Raw genomic sequence first — 20,814 nt, forward strand, 5'->3', positions numbered from 1 at the left:
ACTATTCAAGGTGTAAGATGAAATCCAACAATACTGGTTTTTCAGTTTGGAAGGATCAGTAGTTTTATTGGTGCTTGTCTACAGTAATTTTTTAGTTAGGAAGCAAAACTATCTGGCTATATGCCTGTGAAGTAAACAAGACTTTTTTTCTGCCCAGTTTTTCTCAGCTAAAATTATTTGCTTTATAATTTTAATTCTGCATTTCTGAGCCAATTGTTATATATGTCTGTGGCACAACAAAGAATCTTGTGTTCTGATTTTACACTATATTCAGTTCTTTTGGATTACCATCATTTTTGTTGGGCAGCCAGTTGTAGACATTTAGAGTTAGACTGTAAACTATTGCAATTTAGATCTGAGTGTACAAATGCAGTTTGCAATGCTAGTTTAGCCATGCTGGTCCCAAGATATTAGAGAGAGACAAAGTGGGTGAGAGAATATCTTTTATTGGACCAACTTTTTTGGTGGAAGAGGCTTTGGGTAGCTTGAAAGCTTGTCTCTTTCACCAACAAAATTTGGTCCAATAAAAGAGATTACCTTGTCTCGGCACAAATGTAGACATGTTAAAAGGTTCAATCAGAATACTAGAAAAGCATATTGATATACAGATTATTATTCTTTATTCATTCTACTTCTTTTGCATTCCTATCACTTGGAAATGATTTAAGACGGATTTTTTTTCCACAGGTCGCAGAAGGAATATTGCTCTGGGCTGGTCTATAGTACTGCAAGGGATGAATCTAAGTTGCACAATTTTAGCTACGTTAATAGTGTAGCTGAAGTAGACATACTTATATCTACTTATTGCAGTGTCTTCACTGTGCTGTGTCTACTGGAGACACTCTCCTGTCACCTCTCCTTTCACTTCTCATTGAAGTGGAATGCCAGAGTCAACAGGAGAGTGATTGGTGGTCATTTTATCGCGTCTATACTAGATACAGTAAATCAACCCCTGCTGTGTTCTTCACAACCCCATTGAACCAGCCTGTAGTGAAGACATGGCTTCTGACTCTTAATATGGAAATGTTGACTCAGAAGAGAAGACTTTTGTCCGACTTATAGGGTATGTCTAGACTGCATCCCTCTGTTGGCAGAGGGATGCAGATTAAGCAGGTGGACATTGCAAATGAAGCAGGGATTTAAATATCCCGTGCCTAATTTGCATAAAAATGGCCACCACGTTTTGCTGACAGCACTTTGTCAGCAAAAAGTGGCAGTCTAGAGGGGGATCTGTCTAGAAAGAAAGCCTTTTTCGACAGATCCCTTATGCCTCCTGCAAGGAGGTTTACAGGATCTGTCGAAAAAGGCTTTCTTTTTTGACAGATCCTCCTTTAGACTGCCACTTTTTGCTGACAAAGTGCTGTCAGCAAAACGTGGTGGCCATTTTTATGCAAATTAGGCACGGGATATTTAAATCCCTGCTTCATTTGCAATGTCGACCTGCTTAATCTGCATCCCTCTGCCGACAGAGGGATGCAGTCTAGACATACCCATAATGCTGCCAAGTGAAATGTAGAACTGATAGGGCAAACGTTTATAAGATGAAGTTCTTTCATTCATTGGCCAAGGATGAATTCAGTTTCCATGATGTCATTTTCTGTGTTCATGTACACAATTCTGTTTAATGTTTCCGTATTTCTACACTGGTTGTTTTCTGTTAAGTGCATTAAAGTTATGCTTGTTACCGCCTTCTCTTATGGCTTGACTGTGCTTGGGAAGACATCCTTTTTATTAATCTCATGATTTGTTAATATTCTAAACAAGTTCCCAGTTCTATAAGGAAAATCAAAAAGAGCTAAATTTCACAGTCCTACATTAGTAAACTGTTTAATTTGAGCACAAGAGCCAAAAATTCTTTAGCTGTAATCCCAGCTCAGATACTAACTCCCTCTGTTGCTTTCATTGAGTATTTGAATGACCTTGCCTCAGTTTTCCCATCTGTGGAATGGGGGGAGAAAGAGAACCCAACTCTGCAAACTGTGTTTGTACAGGTATCCCAATTACATTAATAAGCCCACAGCAGATATCAACTACTTGCCTGAGTAATGGTTTGTAGGGGGAAACTTATGGTTACTTATAGGATATTGTATAGATTAATATATTTATAAACTCTGTAAAGATTGCAAACTCTGTAAATGCTAAGTATTGTTTGGGGCTAATTGTACATAAATGTACATGTGTTAGATTACAGTACATGAGGTTAGTACACAGATTACCGAGTAAACAAAATTGGTGTTCATTACATGTATATGAATTTATTTAAAAAGTAATCTGAATTGATTGCATGAGCAAAACCTAAATTTGAATGCGACTGAATAATCTCAATGTATAAATGTTTGCGTACTTAGAGGTGAATCTTCCTAATTCCAATATTTTTTTTCAAAACTTTCTGCATTTATAAACACTTCTTTGTTAATTGATATCTTAGGCCTGTTGCATGTGAAGGGTTTTTATGTTTGTACCAGGTGTATCACATGCAGCTGTAAGTGGCTGGCTGTGTTAGTTTAGATTCATATTTTGCTCTGTAAAACAGATTTATCTTCAGTAGTAATTTAAAATTACTTTTAATACATAAATAAAAATTCTAATCTGTATCTCTACAGCCTTACTGTGAATGCACAGGACTGATCAAGTGCCTTGCTTTAGTTCTCATAATATAATTATTACTATAGTAAAACTTTGGTTATTATAACTTTTACCTGTAAAAAGTAGCACTAGCAGAGGGAAAAAATTGGCAATTTTCAAGTGCAGTTTTCATTGGGCTAACTAATTTTGAGTTAATTTTAGTTCCTATAGTGTTCAAAATATAATTTTTTATTTACATGCACAAAATAACAGGTATTTTAATCTGGGCTAGTAATGGGTGTGATACAATTTCAGTCCTTTATCTAGAGCAAATGTTTTTTGGTTTCAGACCATAGCAAAGAAATAGAGAGGGAAGTCATAATTGGGTCCCTTTAGTCTATTCAAGTGAAAATGCTCTATAATTATTCTCTAGCATGTTGAGAGATGCTTTACCCTTTAGCTTTAAATATTCTGAAAAAATTGGCTACTTTTACCTTTCACTCTTTGGGGTGATATTTGTGCAGTCTAAGAATACAGAATTCAGATTACTTGTAATTGTATTGCATTTTTCCAAGTTAGACTATTCTAAATGATAGCTCTTCTGGGCGTTTACACTTTTTCATTTATTTTTAGGTAAGTACAGCTTCCTTTCCCACACTACACTCTAATAACTTTATCAACACTATACCTTTTAACTCAATATTCCCTTAATTGTAGGGTTGACTAAAGCTATATCCATATTTGAATAGTCCAATATCCATGTTTGGATAGCTCTCTGGCCATGCTGTTGGGGTTGCGTAGGGTTGGCATTTTTCTCCACGGGCGAGAATAAACCGTGGTAGAACAGGCTTTCGTAAAAGGTAATAGAGATGTAGCCGCGGAGGCCGCTAGCACAGGTCATAGTAGGAGAGGGGAACACCACCTGTGCTAGGCTCGAGTGCTCTTGGACGTTAAGCCCTCGGGACTTATAAGGGATAATTATTGTGGGATGAGGAATGAAGATGAGGACGCTCCTCTCTCATTCCACCCCTGGCAGCGCAGAGCCGGAGCAGACACTCCCATTTCCCCGCTCGCTGCAAAGGGGGCGAGTCACCAGCGGCGTTTGCGCTATGGCTGCCGATGAGAAACGTGACCGGTGCAGCCCACACCCGAGCCCGCTTGGAGCTGTTGCTCCGAATCCCAGCTGCCTCCGCGAAGGACTTTGGCCGGGGCCGCGGGCTCGTCGGAGGTCTGAGCGCCGTGGCAGCGAGCGATACTGCTGCTGCTGCAGCTCGGTGCGAGAAGGAGCTTTGCCGGTGCAGGAGCGCTCCGCGTACCCTCACTGGCGCGGGGCTTAAGGGGGCCCTGCCCGCCTCCAGCCGCCAGGGGGCGCTGTAGCCCTCGGCCGGCCCCTGTCGGCTCCGCTCTGCAGCGCTCCTCGCCTTGGTCACCGCGCTACGGGCCCGTAATGGCGGCAGCTGCGTAGCGGTTCCTGGGTCTCGCTCAATCCCACAGGCCGCCGCTGCTCCGCGCGCTTGGGGCAGCCATGGGCCGAGAGTCCAGGTGAGGCGGCGGGAGCGGCCCTGCCGCTGTCAGAGCTGGGGGTGGGGAGGAGGAGGAGGGGCCGCGTTGAGGGGAGGCTCGCCTGGGCGCAAGGCCCGAAGGCGCGGGCGAGCGGGCTCCCTCCGGATGGTGCGTGAGGGAGGGCCGCGCGGCAGGGCAGAGCCGGCCGTTGCCGAGGCTGTGGGGGTAGCGACGGAGACCTCCCCACACCCCTGCCCGTTTCCCAGCGGGGCGGCCTCGCACGGCTGTTCCGCCTGCGGCCCGGCCGAGGCCCGAGTGGCGAGCTCGCCCTGCTGCTGTGTCGATTGTTCGGCGCCCCAGCTCGGCCCAGGCCCCTGTTTCTAATGCTTCCCGCTCCCGGCTCAGATGCTCCTCAGACTCCGGCTATATATTTATAAATATATTCCTCCCCCCCCCCCCCCCCCCCAAACAAGCAAGCTACGGGGCTGCCTTGGTTTCTAGCCCTACGGGCGGGAGGAGGGGTACAAAGTGCTGGCTCGTGCACCCAAACGATGGGTAACACTGTTGGGATTCAAACCCATCAACGTCTCTGAATGGCTTGTGCTGATTTTTAACGTCCTTGAAGTGCATCATCTCTGTAAATGCAGAGACCCTAATGGAGACACGGCACTGCTGTTTTTGTTTTGCTGTAGCTCAGGGCTATTCAACTGTGGAAGCCCCTGGGGGCCACAATGATACTCTCAGCACATGCTGAGGGCCGTACCTGAAGAGTGGTGGCATATATATGCAAATATCTTCTTTCACACTGATGGGCATGAACAGGGCTTGCCAAGTGGCGGTGAACCCCGCTCGCCAGCTGTGCGGTTCTGCACATGTGCAGATTGCTCTGCGCCGGCTCTTCCGGGATGTAATCTGCTCGCCACTGGCATGACACTGGACCCAAACATGGCCAGTGTAAGCCAGTCAGCACCTCTCAGGCTCTCCTCACAAGGCTAAGCAGCCAGCACTTCCCACAATACTTCTGCATTCCTGGCATCTCCTTCCTGGGGACTAGAAATGCCAACACCCTGTACCTATCTGTTCCAGCCAACCTGTCCACTTGCGTCTTTCAGTGTTCACCCTGCCTGGGAGACATGTCGCCTTTGTGGAGCATGTTCCCAGTGGGGGGTGTAGCTGGTGAAGGTTAGTCCAAATGGCAGAGGTCGGAAGGAATATAGATCTGACATTTTGACTTGCTATACTATCAAGACAAAAACTACCTGTGGTACCTCTACTAGGATTTTATAGAAGTAGCTCTTATGTTGTCATGAGCGCACCTTCCTCCCTCCCCCCCCCCCTTCTTTTTCTTCAGTGAAGACAAACCCACACTCTGGAATCCAGCAGGGGTGTACGAGTGGAACTGTTTGAATGGTTAACCGATAAGCATTACCCGGGCTCCTTGTGGCGCTGCCACTTTGAAGTACCCTCTCCTCTCTTCTCCCTCCTCCCCCCCCCCCATCAGATAGAGGCAGCAAGCAGGAGGATTGACTAGTGGACTGGACTAGTCCTTAACATCCTTACTCCCATGTACCATCTCCCAGCCCTGCTCCCAGGGAGTCAGATGCTGCTCCACACTGCAAGCGATGATACAGAGCCAGCAGCAAGGGGTGGCAGCTGGCTCCCTGGGAGCGGGCTGGGAGCCATTGTGAAACATTTACAGTAACTGAGGGTTAACCATTTAAATGGTTATACTGTTATATCCCTATTTTATGAGGGGAGCACTTGCTCCAGCTAAGATCCAGGCTCCATTGCAAATTACACAAATGTCTGCCGAGATAGTCTCTTTCCCAGAGACTTTACAGTCTAAGACAGAACTGAGAAGAGGTTGGAAGGGAATAGAGAGGGACAAAGAGGTGAAGAAGTTACTTGCTCAAGGTGACACAGCAGACACAGTGTATCTACAGAGTACCCTTAGCTCAAAATAAGCTACGCAATTTGTGCTACGCATATTGCGTAGCTTATTTTGATGCTATTTCAAAATAGCGTATTTTGTAATTTGGTGCTGTCTACACAGTGCCAAATTTCAAAATAACTCGCTATTTCAAAATTCCCCTTAACCATTGGGATGCCAGAATAAGCCGCCCATTATTTCGAAATCTATTTCGAAATAACAGGCTCCTTCAATAAATGCAGAGTAGCTATTTAGAGAGACTTCTGGTATCCCTAAATAGCTCCACAGTGTAGATGTACCCTAACATAGCTGTGAATAAAATTTAAGTCTCCTGATTCTCAATCTAGTGCCCTTTCCATTACGCCACACAGGCTCACATTTGTACACAATCTTTTGACTGGCGTTTGATAGTATCTCTGTGGAACTGAGCTATAAACTGAGGCAGACTGTCTGAGACTTTTTTAAATGCAGTTTTAATCTTTTTCCTGCACATAAAATTGATGTTGCTCAATAGTAAACCCCTCCTGAGATTATGATGCTATCACAAAAAGCTTGACTTTTGTAGTGAAGCCTCATTAGGATTATTTCAATGATATATAGCAAATAATCCAGCTATCTTCAATATCTCAATAGGGGACATGTGTGTGTGTGTACTAATTCCGTTATGCAAGACCAGGGAAGACTTCTGTAATCTTAAAACAAAAACAAAAAAACCTCCTTGCCCTTCCTTTTTATGGTTTTTGTTCTAAATGTGATTTCAGTACCTATAATCTGCAAAGTGTTCTCCTTTACATCTTTACTTTTTTATTGTAAATGTGCAATTACATAGGCATTATCGGAAGCGCTCCACATCACGTGGACGATCTGGTAGCCGTTCTAGAAGTCGATCTCCATCTGACAAAAGAGCAAAACGTGGAGAAGACAGACGATCTAGAAGTAGAGATCGAGAACGCAGGCGTGAGAGGTCACGCAGCAGGGAGAAGAGGAGATCTCGGTCACGGGACAGAAAGCGCTTGAGGTATGAGTTTCAAAGTCTCAGGAAATGTATGTGTTCTTGAAAAATGAGACTTGACTTAGTCAAAGTATCAAATTCTCTGGAATGTCTTATGAATATCTTTTGTTCCTTTCTGTATGACTGGTGATGGTATCTGCCTTTTGTAATTGGTTTTACTTAGGTAAAGTAGTACGTAGCATAATTGGATTTGGTAACCCTGTCTTAGCCTTAATGGCTCTTGGCTTCCTTTTGCAGATTTTTGCTGAAGATTCTGTTTTCCCCCATGTAAATAGACTAATTTATGTTAATGTTCCCTCCCAAGCAAAACTTCTAATTTTTTATATATATTATATTTTAAAATAATGGGCATGAGTTCAGAATACTAAATACGCCAATTTTGTGGCAGACGTTCAAGAAGCAGAGAGAGGGAACGGAGCAGAGAGAGGAGGAGGTCACGCAGTCGAGAGAGAAGGAGGTCCAGAAGCAGAAGTAGACGGTCACGCTCCTCCAGTCCTGCCAAGAATAAGAAAACAGAAAACAGGTACTCTCATTCACGGCTGAAATTAATATGCTAGGAATTAGACATGAAAAGATTTATAGTCTGTTTCTCTATAGGGGACGGGATGTAGTTGCCAGTTTTAATATCTGATACATCTACTGGTTTTCCACTATTTCTGTAAATCTTTTCATGAGTTAAAATATTTCTCGCAGTGTTCCTTGGCATAATGGGCCTTTTTCCCAGGAGAACAATAACATTGGTTTTCTCACCCAAGTAGCTGACTGCAACTCCTTTTTATGCTACATCTCGTCATCATCACTTTGTGGTCATGTCCACAGAATGCCTTATCAGCATTTTAGGCTATTTATGCCTGTTCCTGGATTGTCATTTGCCAGATGATTAACTCACCATTGCAGAATCTTGCTCAAAATCAAAATGCCTACATTGGGAGCTAGATCATATACATTAATTTAATCTTTCAAATCTAGAAACAGGAGTTCACTCTCATATTCTTCCTGCTGACCATTTGTCCACTTTTTTGTTTTGTTTTGTTTTGTTTTTTGTCCTCTATACTGCTAGAAGACTAAAATAGGCTTTCTGGAAAGTCTGTCTAGATTTTGTTTAAAAAGCTTGTGTATCTGTCCTTATATGTTAATCTTAATTTGTTTCAACTGAGATCATTGTAACTTAACTTGCCGTTGGGTATGTAGGTTTTTTTTTTATATTTTCTATTATAATATTTAAAAAATACAAAATTCTTCATATCCCATAAGTGGTTTTGACCTGGAAGACATGAAGCAATTTCAAGGAAGAGTAACCATACTAAATGTTGTTTGAAGTGCCTTTGTTCTTGTTTCTGCACGCATACATTCAGTAGCAAACTAGGCATACTGAATGGATTAGTATGTTTTGCTGTTTCATTTAGCTGAGCTACTTTGCAAAGGTGTGTTGTTTTTAAAACTACTCGTATGTATTTAAATATTGTGCTTGATATTAAGGCCTGGGGGCAGTAAGTCAGGAAAGCATGCACAGGTTTGGTTAGTTTAAGGAAAATATTCAGAGTGCACATGCACAGCCTTAACCTTATGGTTGTTTTCATAGCTACATAAATGTATTATAAAACTTTTAAGCAAAGTATCCTATATTTTATTTATTATTTGTATTGGCATAGCACTTAGGAGCTCTAGTCATGGACCAGGACCCCATTGTGCTAGATGCTGTACAAGCACAGAACAAAGACAATTCTTGTCGCAAATAGCTGACAAAAGGCATCAAAGGGTATGTCTACACTACCCCGCTAGTTCGAACTAGCGGGGTAATGTATGCATACCGCACTTGCTAATGAAGCCCGGGATTTGAATTTCCCGGGCTTCATTAGCATAAGCGGGGAGCCGCCATTTTTAAATCCCCGCTGCTTCGAACCCCGTGTAGCGCGGCTACACGGGGCTCGAACTAGGTAGTTCGGACTAGGGTCCTATTCCGAACTACCGGTACTCCTCGTTTCACGAGGAGTACCGGTAGTTCGGAATAGGACCCTAGTCCGAACTACCTAGTTCGAGCCCCGTGTAGCCGCGCTACACGGGGTTCGAAGCAGCGGGGATTTAAAAATGGCGGCTCCCCGCTTATGCTAATGAAGCCCGGGAAATTCAAATCCCGGGCTTCATTAGCAAGTGCGGTATGCATACATTACCCCGCTAGTTCGAACTAGCGGGGTAGTGTAGACATACCCAAAGGCATTTGTCGACCACCCAGGTAAACCTCATCCCAGGAGGCATACCTGGGTGGTCGACAAATGCCTTTGATGTCGACCCCCGCGCGTCCAGACTACCACGCTGAGCCAACAAACAGCTGATCAGCTGTTTGTCGGCTCAGCGCGGCAGCCACGTAAATTTAAATGAAGCGGTGATTATTTAAATCGCTGCTTCATTTTCCTATGCCTGGTAGCCTAATCTACATGCCTCTGGCGACAGGCATGTAGTCTAGACGTACCCTAAGTGCAAGACAAGAGAACAGATGTATACTAGCAGATAGAAGAGTATAAGGAAACTATAAAATATTTTAAGTTCTATATATGCTGTTTTACGTATTAGGAACTCTCATGCTTTTCGCTGGAGGAATATTTCTATTTCAGTGACTCAAGAAAATACCTGAATATACCTAAAGTTAAGGTTATATGACACCTTAAAAAAAGTTTAGATTGACTCTTTATCCAAGTATCTTTCCAGTAAATCATAGTTACATCTGGGTCAGCAAGTGATGTTTTGTGTCACATCTCTGCAGAAAGAATGCATTAAAGGTGATCTCTAGCACAGCTGACACTCATGAAGGGTTTTGAAAATGTAATTTTTGTTGAAAGTACTGTGGTTAAATCACATAATACCCCTTAGAAAATTGAGTGGGCATTCATTATTCTTATTACAAGAGTTATTTAAATAATTTTAATATATGAATGTCCTCCAATGCCAGTGTATGCGGTAGACTTTCTAGCTTTCAAGTACCACCTTCATCTGGGAAGTGGTGATCTTCAGGGCTGTGGGTTGTATTATTGGCTTTGCCAAGTCACTTAAACTATTCAAACCTCCTGTTTATTATTATCATATTACAATTAGTAATATGACTAATTAGTAGTTATAAAGTGCTTTAAAGTAGTCAGACTAATTACCTTGAATAGTCTGTTGAGATCAGACATGCAGTACATAGGTTTTTGACCTTATCTTTCAGCTCAAAGTCTAAAGAAAAGACAGAAGGTGTGGAAGTTTCCAAAGAAAAGAAAAAAGAGAAAGAAGACAAAGAAGAAGAAAAGGACAAAGATGTTAGTGTATGTATTCTGACCACTGAAAGAAACTTGTATCCGTTTAAACATTAGCTCTTACAAATGATACATTTATTTTAAAACTTTAGGTATAGTTTACTGTGTGTCTAAAATGTCACCCTAGATAATCCATTTTAGGTCATATAACACAGACTTCCATTACAATGGGTATGCTTCTACCACTTAACAGAAGAAACATTCTTCCCTTAATGCAAGGCTTCTCAGTCTGTAGAATGCAAACCTCAAGCAGATTATGAAGGATCACTTGTGTCGCATCCCACTGACTGCTGGATGTTGGGGACTAGATGAGTTTAGAAACATGTAAAATCTTATTTCAGGTCAAGTGCTTCCTAAATACATTTTTATGTACAAAACATCCTTTGATCACTAAAACCTAGCAGGAGTCAGGGGAAGAAAGGGAAGGAGCAGTTTGCTTCCTGTGTTTTTTATTTCCTCCAGTTCTAGAGCAGGTCTCCAACACAAACAATAGTTGGCTCCAAAGCAGGGGAAGAACTGCTTTAAGAGCAACCCTCCAGTCTGGCAGGAGTCAGCAACAGACCACCAAACCAACATCCTCACCAAATCTAGTCATCAACACATGCACCCTCAACCAGCACTCTGGCCTAGGACTCATCCACCATAATTCCCACATAGCTTATTTCTCTGATATACATAATGTGGTGAAATAGTGAGTTGCAGGGTGGCTTTTCAGGTGGAGAACCACTGCTGTTGTATATATTGCATATTAGGATGGGAAAATCTGGCGCGTTTAGGAGTATTTGTTTAGAAATGTAGATCCCTAGAACGAAGTTGCAAAGTGGATAACTACATTTCATATTATTTTACCATCACTTTGCTCATGCAAGTATTGTAATTGTTGTCACTATAAATTGAAACTGAGATATATTAAGTTAAACTTTTATTGCAGTGTATTTTATATTGGACAGTCCTGAGCCAAAGCTCCCATATATTTGAAGGAGGAGTTGATGTAAAGAAGAAGTGCAGAGTCAGGCCAATAATTCATAACTTTTTAATTTGGTTCTAATAGAACTTTGATCAGAACAAACTAGAGGAGGAAATGAGAAAACGAAAAGAGAGAGTGGAGAAATGGAGGGAAGAACAGCGCAAGAAGGCTATGGAAAACATAGGAGAACTGAAAAAAGAAATTGAAGAGATGAAACAAGGAAAAAAATGGAGCTTAGAAGATGATGATGGTATTTTCTTAATATTTGTATATAACAATTAACAGATAATTGCTTCATTTTGTAGTAATAAACACAGCTTTAATTACCACATCTGATTTTAAAACTTCAGTTATTTTTTTCAGGGCGCTGTAAAGTTATTAAATCTAGACTTGTTCATGATCCTAAATAGCTTAAAACACAAGAGAGAGCAACTGGTAAAAGAGAGGAATGAGAGGACAAACGATACAGTAATAATGGTGTGCAATTACTCAAGTCAGTTATGGAGACATAATGGTAGTTTTTTCTTCTCTCTCTTACTTCATTCCCAATTAAACAACAATTCTCATGTAGGCCTTTGATGTTTTTGTGGACCTAATGCTGTTCTGGGAACTTGTAGCTGCTATTTTTACCCACTAAAATCCTAGCTAAATTGCCCATTTACCAATGACCTATTTCAGAACAGCGAATTCCAGCCTTTCATCTTGTGGTGTTCTCATATCCCTTATCGAGAATCTCCATCCTCGCATCTCTCCAAGAATGGAGGATTCTTCTAAAATGACTGCTCTTGGTGTTAGAGGAACTTCTGCAGGCTGTCGGAGCACTTTGGTTACTCTGGCAGCTCCAAATTTAATCTGTCTTTTTTTCCCCTTGGAGGCAGAATTTTCTCTGGGGAGGAGAGTGCCCATGTGGTGTCAGTGGGTAATGGTGTCCTTTGATTCCAGGGTTTCTCTGACCTGGTGAATAAACCCTTTGACAACATATGGAGAGCCCTATCCTCTCTGTCCCAGATACTTTTCTCCTCCCTGGTTGACTCCACCCCTGGGGATGTGCTCCTATTCTCATTATATTCTTTGTCTGTGTTCTATAAGTTTATAGTACTGTGTTCCTGCATTCGTGTGTGCTTTGTAAACATTTTTCAGAGTTCTATACTGAAAGCAGGAAAAAAACCCAAGGATTTTGAAATTCATAAACATTTCTCTTTTAAACAAAAATATTTCTCTGTGTACTAGATGACGAAGAGGAGACTGCGGAAGGGGAAAAGGAAGAGGAGGAGATTGAAGATGAAGAATTAGATCCACTGGATGCTTATATGGAAGAAGTTAAAGAAGAGGTCAAGAAGTTTAATATGAGAAGTGTGAAAGGTGGAGGTGGGAGTGAAAAGGTGAAAAATTAAGGTTGTCTTCTTTTTAGTAGTTTAGCTTTTAATATAGGAAAAATTATATCGAAGAACACTTTTTGAGAGGGAAAGTATGCAAATAGATGAAGACAGCTTAGACTACATGTAATGCATACCTGCCCATAACCTTTAATCTCCACAAATGAATCACGGATGTTGCTGAACTAGAGAGCCTCAGCACAGAGGTTGGGAGCAGAGCTGGCTGTTGGAGCCAGCATAGCAGCGGAGCTCATGGAACACCAGAGCCTGCAGCCAGACGGGCTGGGAAGCCAGCACGAGCACTAGAAGCCAGCAGTGCTGGGGGGTGGGGCAGCAGAGCTGGGAAGCCGGGGGGGGGCGGGGGGGGGGGCGAGAGGAAGAAGGCACTGAATCCACAGCTGGCAGGGCCAGGAACGGGGAGGGAATTGCAGAATCCACGGCTGGCGAGGCTGGTGGGACTGCGAGCACCAGGAAGGCTACCACCGAATCTCCTGGGGCCAGCAGGGCTGCTGCAGCCAGGGGGCCAAGAGTTGTGGTGCCAGGTAGCTGGGGAGAGGAGCCCAGTAGATAGGTTGCCACCCACCTCTCCCCCGACCTTCCTTGGTCCAGCAAACTCCCTTGTCCGTGACTGGTAAGGTCCTGAGGAAGCCAGATCAGGGTTGTCCAATCTGTAATTGTTTTCTTTAAATGTTTTGTTAGAAATCTGGACCAACTGTTACCAAAGTAGTAACTGTGGTGACAACTAAAAAAGCAGCTGTGGAATCAGAAAAGAAGAAAGGGGAGCTTATGGAGAATGACCAAGATGCAATGGAGGTAATTGAAAACTCTTAGGTGTCTGTTATGGAAATTGTCTGTTTTTCTTGCAAAAAGGGGCCCTGATTCAGTCAACTACTTAAGCGCATAAGTAGAGCTATTGGCTGCATTGAGGCTACTCACGTGCTAAAGGTTTGACATTTGGTTATGTATGTTGTTGAATCATGGGAAAATATAGCTGACACTGATTCATTTAAAAAAATTGCAGCTCACACATTCATGTATAGAGACAACATGATAATGAAAATTAAATGCATCAAGTTGCTTAGGTCGATAACTTTTTAATATAATTCAGTTGATGTGTGGATGCCTAAACTTGGCAAATTCACAGTTTATACACATATGTTGAAATTGTGCATTCCATCATGGCAGTTTGGCATGTGAATAATCAATTGAACATCTAAATGATTATGTATGTGTGTAGTTTCTAAACTCACATATTTAGTCACAAAAATTACATAGCTATTTGTATATGTTTAATTATCAAACTCTTGGTCTTACATTTATTAAGTTATCTTTACACTTCAAGTTGATCTCAAAATACTTAAACATTAATGTGTTAAGACTCTTTGAACCCGTGAGAGGTGGATATTTTTATTTTACAGATTGGGAAACAGGTGGGGAGTGATGAGAAGGGAAATCGGCAAAAGAATGAATGTGTATAAAGTGGGAGATCTTCAAAACGTAAAGTAATTCTCCCTTTCATCGATGGTTTTAGTGCAGCACACCAGAGAGAAATTTCCCCTGTCAGTAATTTTTCAGTGCTATGCCAGTGAAAAATCAAGCCCTTGAAGGTTATTTTTATCACTGAATATATTTCTTTATTATCTTACAGTACTCATCAGAAGAGGAGGAAGTTGATCTTCAGACTGCCCTGACAGGTTATCAGACCAAACAGAGGAAGCTGTTGGAACCAGTGGATCATGGAAAGATAGAATATGAGCCCTTTAGGAAAAACTTCTATGTTGAAGTTCCAGAGCTGGCTAAAATGACCTTAGAGGGTAATGGCAAATGCAAATAGAATTTTGTAAGGTAATTTTGTAAGGTAATTTTTCTATATTAATCCATATTATATTTTTTTTCAGAGGTGAATGTATACAGGCTGGAAATGGAGGGAATAATAGTAAAGGGGAAAGGCTGCCCCAAACCAATCAAAACCTGGGTACAGTGTGGTATTTCCATGAAGATTCTCAGTTCCCTTAAGAAGTGAGTGAACATTTTATGAACCAAAATACCTTTCTTCCCCCCCTCCCCGTTGCGTCCTTGTGTCATTAGACTGTGGAGTGTTCAGGCCAGGAAACGTATTTGTCTTACATATTCTCATTGTATGGCACGGTGAACACCAGTCATCTAAATTAAGGTGCTCACTCGGGATTTCTCTTCTAGTCAGTAATAAACTCTTCTTTCGTACCAGTTATGCAACACATGTTTCTTCATTCTGTATTTGTTGTGCTGGTTTGAGTGGGTTTTTTTTTGTTTGTTTGTTTGTTTGTTTGGGGTTATTTTGGGTGTATGGGGTAGGTTTTTTGTTTTATTTTTATGAAACTGAAGTTTTTACTCAAATATAGAATATGTAAAACTTTCCAGCAGGATTATGTACAATTCATGAGAAATCTTTTTACTCCTGACACTTGTTGTTTTTCTTTCTTTAAGACATGGCTATGAAAAACCCACTCCAATCCAAGCTCAGGCTATCCCAGCAATTATGAGTGGGCGTGACTTGATTGGTATTGCTAAAACAGGAAGTGGAAAGACTATTGCATTCCTGTTGCCTATGTTCAGACACATCATGGATCAGAGATCGTTAGAAGAAGGAGAAGGTCCAATAGGTACAAATCTTTGTTTCCAGATATTGGCAGATAGATACTTATACTTTTTTTTTAAATGTTTTGAGTACCATAATTTAAACATCTGCATTTATTTTGATTTTTCATGTGAACTATGTTGTGACTAGGATATATCATGACAATAGAACTCTGTGTGTGGTATAAGTTCCCTATGCCAATGTGCAGGGCTCGACAAACTATAGAATCTACTTGCCTGTGGTGAGTAGATTTCAACCGCGCGCCCTGTTTACCGGCGGCACGCGCATGCGCAATGCGGCTCTTGCGCATGCACAGTGCGAGGCTAGCAAGTGGCTTTCGCTGCCGTTTGTCAGACCCTGCCAATGTGTAACTTTGGGGTTGATCTCCCCTTGCCAGAAGGTAAAATGAGAATCCTCAGAGCTCTGAGATGACATCCCAGAACCTACCAAAAACATTTATTATGGCAGCTCAGTTTTTAAGCTCTGATTCGGCATGTAGGCTAATTTTACATCTGTCTGTTTCATGTACATTCATTCTTTTTGTTTAACATATCTCTATATATAACAACTTGTTAGGAAGAGTGAAAGGGAATTTTGCACCCTTTGATTTTTTTCATTGGGAATTGGCCCAGGGCTGATGTGTGATTTTTAAATCAGTGTAAGTCCTCATATTTATAAGAATCTGAAGTACAGAATTTTCAAATTGTTTTGTCAGATATTCCTTTATACCAGGGCAACTCAACATGCAGCCCATTTGTCTGCGGCCTGTGGTGTGGTTTGGGTTTATGTGGGGCTCAACATATAGCTCGCAGGTAGGAGCAAAAACAAAAAAATAGTCAATATAATGGCGTTCTGTTGATATACGTTTTAGCATTTAAATTCCTGGGCTCTCATTGCTCCTTAAAAGTGCTGTCATGTGGGTGGAAATCAGGTAAATTAATATCAACAAAACCGACTTAAATGGAGCCTGTGTGTTGTGTAGTCTCTCCTTAATTTTTGTATTCATGCTCATCTGTGTGAAAACATATTTGCAGATATACTTGCATGTATATGCAACCACACTTAAGTTGTGGCCCTTGGCATGTGCTGTGTTATTGTGGCTCCACGGGCTTTCCAAGTTGAGTAGCCCTGCTTTATACATTTCTATAAGGTTTTCAGAGGGGGCTTCATTTCCTCTCTTGATGTTTGGAGGAATATGTACTTCACAACTGTCAACCCTGAGAGGGGTTTTTTCTTAACGTGAGCACTGAAGGTTCTGCCAACACAGGTGAACCACAGCTACATATTTCCATATACCTTGAAAGGAGGATTTTTTCCCCTTGCTATCACTATGTTGTTGGAGATAGGGATGTTGGATATTGGGTAATTGAGTAGTTAGAGTAACTGCATGAATTCTTACCAGTTACTTGAGTATTCTATAGTCCCTGAAGGCGGGGCTAGCAGCCAGTGCACTCTGGCCCCACTCCTGGGGAGTCCCCTGCTACCCCTCGCTGCTGCCTCTGTATCTGAGGCAGCAATGTAGGATGCCAGGTGAGTGCTGGTTTGTGAGGGGAGCCAGCTTAAAAAACAGTGCAGGGTGGCAGCAGACCCCACCGTGGACAGAGGCTGCTTCCAGGAAAATGTGTGTAGTCAACAAGAGCCTGCTTTTGCTACATTTCAAAGGCGGAAGTGCCATTAGTTCCCCGCTGTGCCTCTGCCCCTTCTTCCAATGGAGACAGTGCTGGGGGGACCAGGCTTTTAAGCTGGCTTCCCGCAACACCAGATCCTAATCCCCCACCTTGCTGCCTCTCTCTGATAGAGGCAGTAAGCGGGGGGAAGCGACTAGTTGAGTTGACTAGTTGCTTACATCCCTAAGCTATGGTCAAGTTTATTTTTAGTGCCAGGGCAGGCTCTATTACTGTCAATCTCTTGAAATAAGGCTTTTTAAATGTACAGACAATAATTTATACAGTATAGTTAATTAGTCTAAAAGAGATGTTTAAAAATTGAACCTTCATGGTGAAGTTTAACTATGTAAAGTATCATCAACTCCTACATTTTTGTGATCAGTTTTAATAAATTTGTTTTTCAGCTGTCATCATGACCCCAACCCGAGAGTTGGCTTTACAAATTACCAAGGAATGTAAGAAGTTCTCAAAGACACTTGGGTTTAGAGTTGTCTGTGTCTATGGAGGAACAGGAATAAGTGAACAGGTACACTTAAAACACATTTTATCAGAAATTTCGTAACATTCATCACTTACCAACCTTTCTCAGAGGTTGTTTCCCATAAACCCCTTATTAGTTCTTATTTCAAATTTTTGCTTTTCTCTTTATGTTGGAGGTATGGTAGTACAGGCAGTCCCTGGGTTACGTACAAGATAGGGACTGTAGGTTTGTTCTTAAGTTGAATTTGTATGTAAGTCAGAACTGGCGTCCAGATTCAGTCGCTGCTGAAACTGACCAGCGGCTGACTACAGGAAGCCCGAGGCAGAGTTGCTCTGCCACGGGCTTCCTGTAGTCAGCCGCTGGTCAGTTTCAGCAGCGGCTGACTTGGGGACGCCTGGGGGCAGAGCAGCTGGGGTGCTGCTGGGTTGGTCCAGTAGAGCCGAGAGCGGCACTGCGGGACCAACCGGCAGCGCCTCAGCTGCTCTACCACATGGGTCCTGAGAATAGGCTGGTCTGCTGGGGGGGAGGGGGCGCACTAGCTGCGCCCTCCCCCCCCCCCCCAAGCAGACCAGGGAGATGCGGGCGGCGGGACCAAGACGCGCCGTGGTCCCGCCGCCCGGGTCCTCCGTGGCTTTGCTCCCTGGTCTGCTGGAGGAGGGGGGGGCGGAGCAGCAGCGGCAGACCAGGGAGACGCGGAGCAGCTTTTCTCGCCCCCGAGGACGCGGGTGGTGGGACTGCGGCGCGTCTGGGTGGTCCTGCCGCCCGCGTCCTCCAAGGCGAGAAAAGCCCCGTTCGTAAGTGCGGATCCGACATAAGTCGGATCCGCGTAACCCGGGGACTGACTGTAGTTAGATTTCTTTTAAAAACCTGCTCCTTAATACCACCATCAGCAGTACCTGTCCTTTGCATGTGAACTCAAACGTACATTGTCAGAAGTCAGTCTGTTTGAAGTTTCTCCTGTATGGGCCCATGTGTTTGACCTTTTTTTTTTTTTTTTTAATATATATGATTTGGTGGTAATTAAACAAAGTATTTGTGGGTTATGATGGTTTGAAATAAGGGTTTCCTGTTTCCAGAAAGTTTCCTAACTTTTCTGATATCTCAGTCTCAAAAAAGAAGGCTGAGGAATTCTTAATTTGATTTGTCATTAGCAAGTAATGCTTTTTGACTTTTAATAAAACTTGATGGATTAGTTTTAATAAAACTTGATGGATTAATTTTTAAGTTACTCAATATTGTTAATCCACGGAATTTATAGGATTTATAAATTTTGTAATCATATGTAATGGAGCTTAATATATTCACAGATGTATGCTGTGGAGAAATCTTAAAAACCTAACATGAATTGTCTTAATATGCGAAGCTTATCTTAATATACGGATGAACATTTGCATAATAATTGTAGCCCTTTTGTGTGCACTGCTCCAGATTGTAGCAGCTTCAAGTTACTGCAGGTCTTCACAAATCATTGTTTTAAAAGTAAATTCCAAATACTAAAGAAATTGCCATACAAAAACTTCAAATAGATTAACAATACTCTATTGTTGTAAATTATCATTAAATAGGAATGGTTAATCATTGTGACAGAAAAAAATTACGTACATCATTCAGTCTCTGCTAGCCGTAAACTTCAAATGGTTTGTTAAATTAAATTATCTGTTTTTAAAAACAGATTGCTGAACTAAAAAGAGGTGCTGAAATTATTGTTTGCACACCTGGACGTATGATTGACATGTTAGCTGCTAACAATGGTGAGTAGAAACTTGACTCCTTTAGAGAGATTTTTTTATATATTTTGTAATTCTAATAAATTCAGGAGATCGTGTGTTTTGATAAATAGTCTTCTGGTATTTATTTATATCTCTTGAAGCTGTGATATCTATTTATATGGCATTTCAGAATGTACAGCAATGAAAATGGTTCTATTCAATTAGCAACTTCATTTTGAATGAAAGGCATTGTACGATGCTTGAAGAATTTCTAAGAGTTTTTATATGCACAGTCAGTTTATAACTCTGTACTCCAAATTTCTGGTACTTTTGCATGATTTAGGGCTTATCCACATGGCAAGGTAATTTAAAAATCCTAAAGACTGGCTTGGTTTCCTATACTTGGAAGTACTGGTAAGCCAAGTCCCTCTCATTTTCAGTGTGCTGTAGCAATATTCACTGGGACATTACTGCTCAGCAAGCTGTTATGCTATGGATTCACAGCCTAGCTTGCTGTGGAGTAACTTGTCATGTAGATAAGCTTGTAATTAAAGACTTATTTATGTAATTCTCACTTATTTGATATCCCATTGCCCAATAACTGAACTTCAACATTTGCACAATTTAACAGCAGTTCACTTTTGCCTGAAATAGACTTAGCTGTACAGAAGACCCTGACTTTGTTGCTAAAAATCAAAAATTGTTATTTGAATGACCTTCTGTTTAAAAATTTAAAACTAGTGTCTTCCTAGATCAAATGCCTGGGTAGGTTAAAATGAGATACTGCAGCTTGAAGAGGCTTTGGCTTACTGTTATCATTGCATGCTGTTAGACAAAGTTTGATTATTAAAATATTCCATATCAAACCACTAATAAACTGTTGACATTATTTAACTTCTGTGGAAAAAGTCCCTCAAGACTTATAGAACTGGGCTTCCAAGACATAAATCGTCAAAGGTAGGTACATTAATGCTGTTCCCAAGTAATTTTAAAGAGTTTTTATTTGAGGATGAAAATATTAACATGTTAAATATGTAGATTTTTAAGAAAAAGTGTGACCTGAACATCTTAAAGTATTGTATGATATTTAAAAAATAGTAACTTAAGGACTTGACACATCTGTAGTTTTAAATTTAAAAGTAGTAGGTCCTTACATAATTTGATAAAGGTACCAGGGAAATTTGAAAAATCCTTCTTGGAGTCTGAAAACAGACAACAAACTATCACAATTATTGTGTGAAACGCAGTGTATTCTTGTGTCAATATGTTTTAAAGATAATATGATTTAATTCACTTTTTTCACTTCTAAGTGTTTTATGTTCACTATTTAAGGTGTACCTTTTTTCACTGCTTGGGAAGACTAGTAAATTGCTTTATCCATGACCATTACAAAATGAACTGTGTGTACAGATGTACACTTTTTGTACTTGCTTTAATTCCACTTGTACCAAAGACTGGGGTTATTACTTTTTGACTTGGCTGCTTTAATAGACAGGTTTTAATCTGTATGTGTTTGTTAGTAAAATGTTGGTTACACTTTATTATTTGTGCTGTTAGCAGTTAACTACAAATAGTTATGAATATCCTCAAGTCATTTCTAAATCCAGTGTGGCATTGCAGATTGTAATATGGAGGGCAGTATTATGAGGCTTCATCAGTTAGAACTGGAACATTGCTTTCCACACATACGCTGTAAT

The 20,814-nt window shown here is 41.4% G+C and overlaps 1 protein-coding gene across 1 annotated transcript in view; it reads left to right on the top strand.

The window, feature by feature from the left end:
• The first annotated feature begins 3,947 nt into the window (after positions 1 to 3,947).
• The window catches only part of DDX46 (DEAD-box helicase 46), a 34,374-nt gene continuing 17,507 nt past the window's right edge, over positions 3,948 to 20,814 (top strand). The window contains exons 1-12 of the mRNA XM_006116048.4: positions 3,948 to 4,107; positions 6,828 to 7,016; positions 7,399 to 7,533; positions 10,213 to 10,309; positions 11,352 to 11,517; positions 12,498 to 12,649; positions 13,343 to 13,456; positions 14,292 to 14,457; positions 14,542 to 14,662; positions 15,110 to 15,285; positions 17,332 to 17,453; positions 19,081 to 19,159. Of these exons, the coding sequence (XP_006116110.1) occupies positions 4,091 to 4,107; positions 6,828 to 7,016; positions 7,399 to 7,533; positions 10,213 to 10,309; positions 11,352 to 11,517; positions 12,498 to 12,649; positions 13,343 to 13,456; positions 14,292 to 14,457; positions 14,542 to 14,662; positions 15,110 to 15,285; positions 17,332 to 17,453; positions 19,081 to 19,159 (1,534 nt within the window). The 5' untranslated portion in view covers positions 3,948 to 4,090. The remainder of the gene's footprint in view (positions 4,108 to 6,827; positions 7,017 to 7,398; positions 7,534 to 10,212; positions 10,310 to 11,351; positions 11,518 to 12,497; positions 12,650 to 13,342; positions 13,457 to 14,291; positions 14,458 to 14,541; positions 14,663 to 15,109; positions 15,286 to 17,331; positions 17,454 to 19,080; positions 19,160 to 20,814) is intronic.

Source organism: Pelodiscus sinensis, chromosome 17 (genome assembly GCF_049634645.1).
Source record: "Pelodiscus sinensis isolate JC-2024 chromosome 17, ASM4963464v1, whole genome shotgun sequence".
NCBI lineage: Eukaryota > Metazoa > Chordata > Testudines > Trionychidae > Pelodiscus > Pelodiscus sinensis.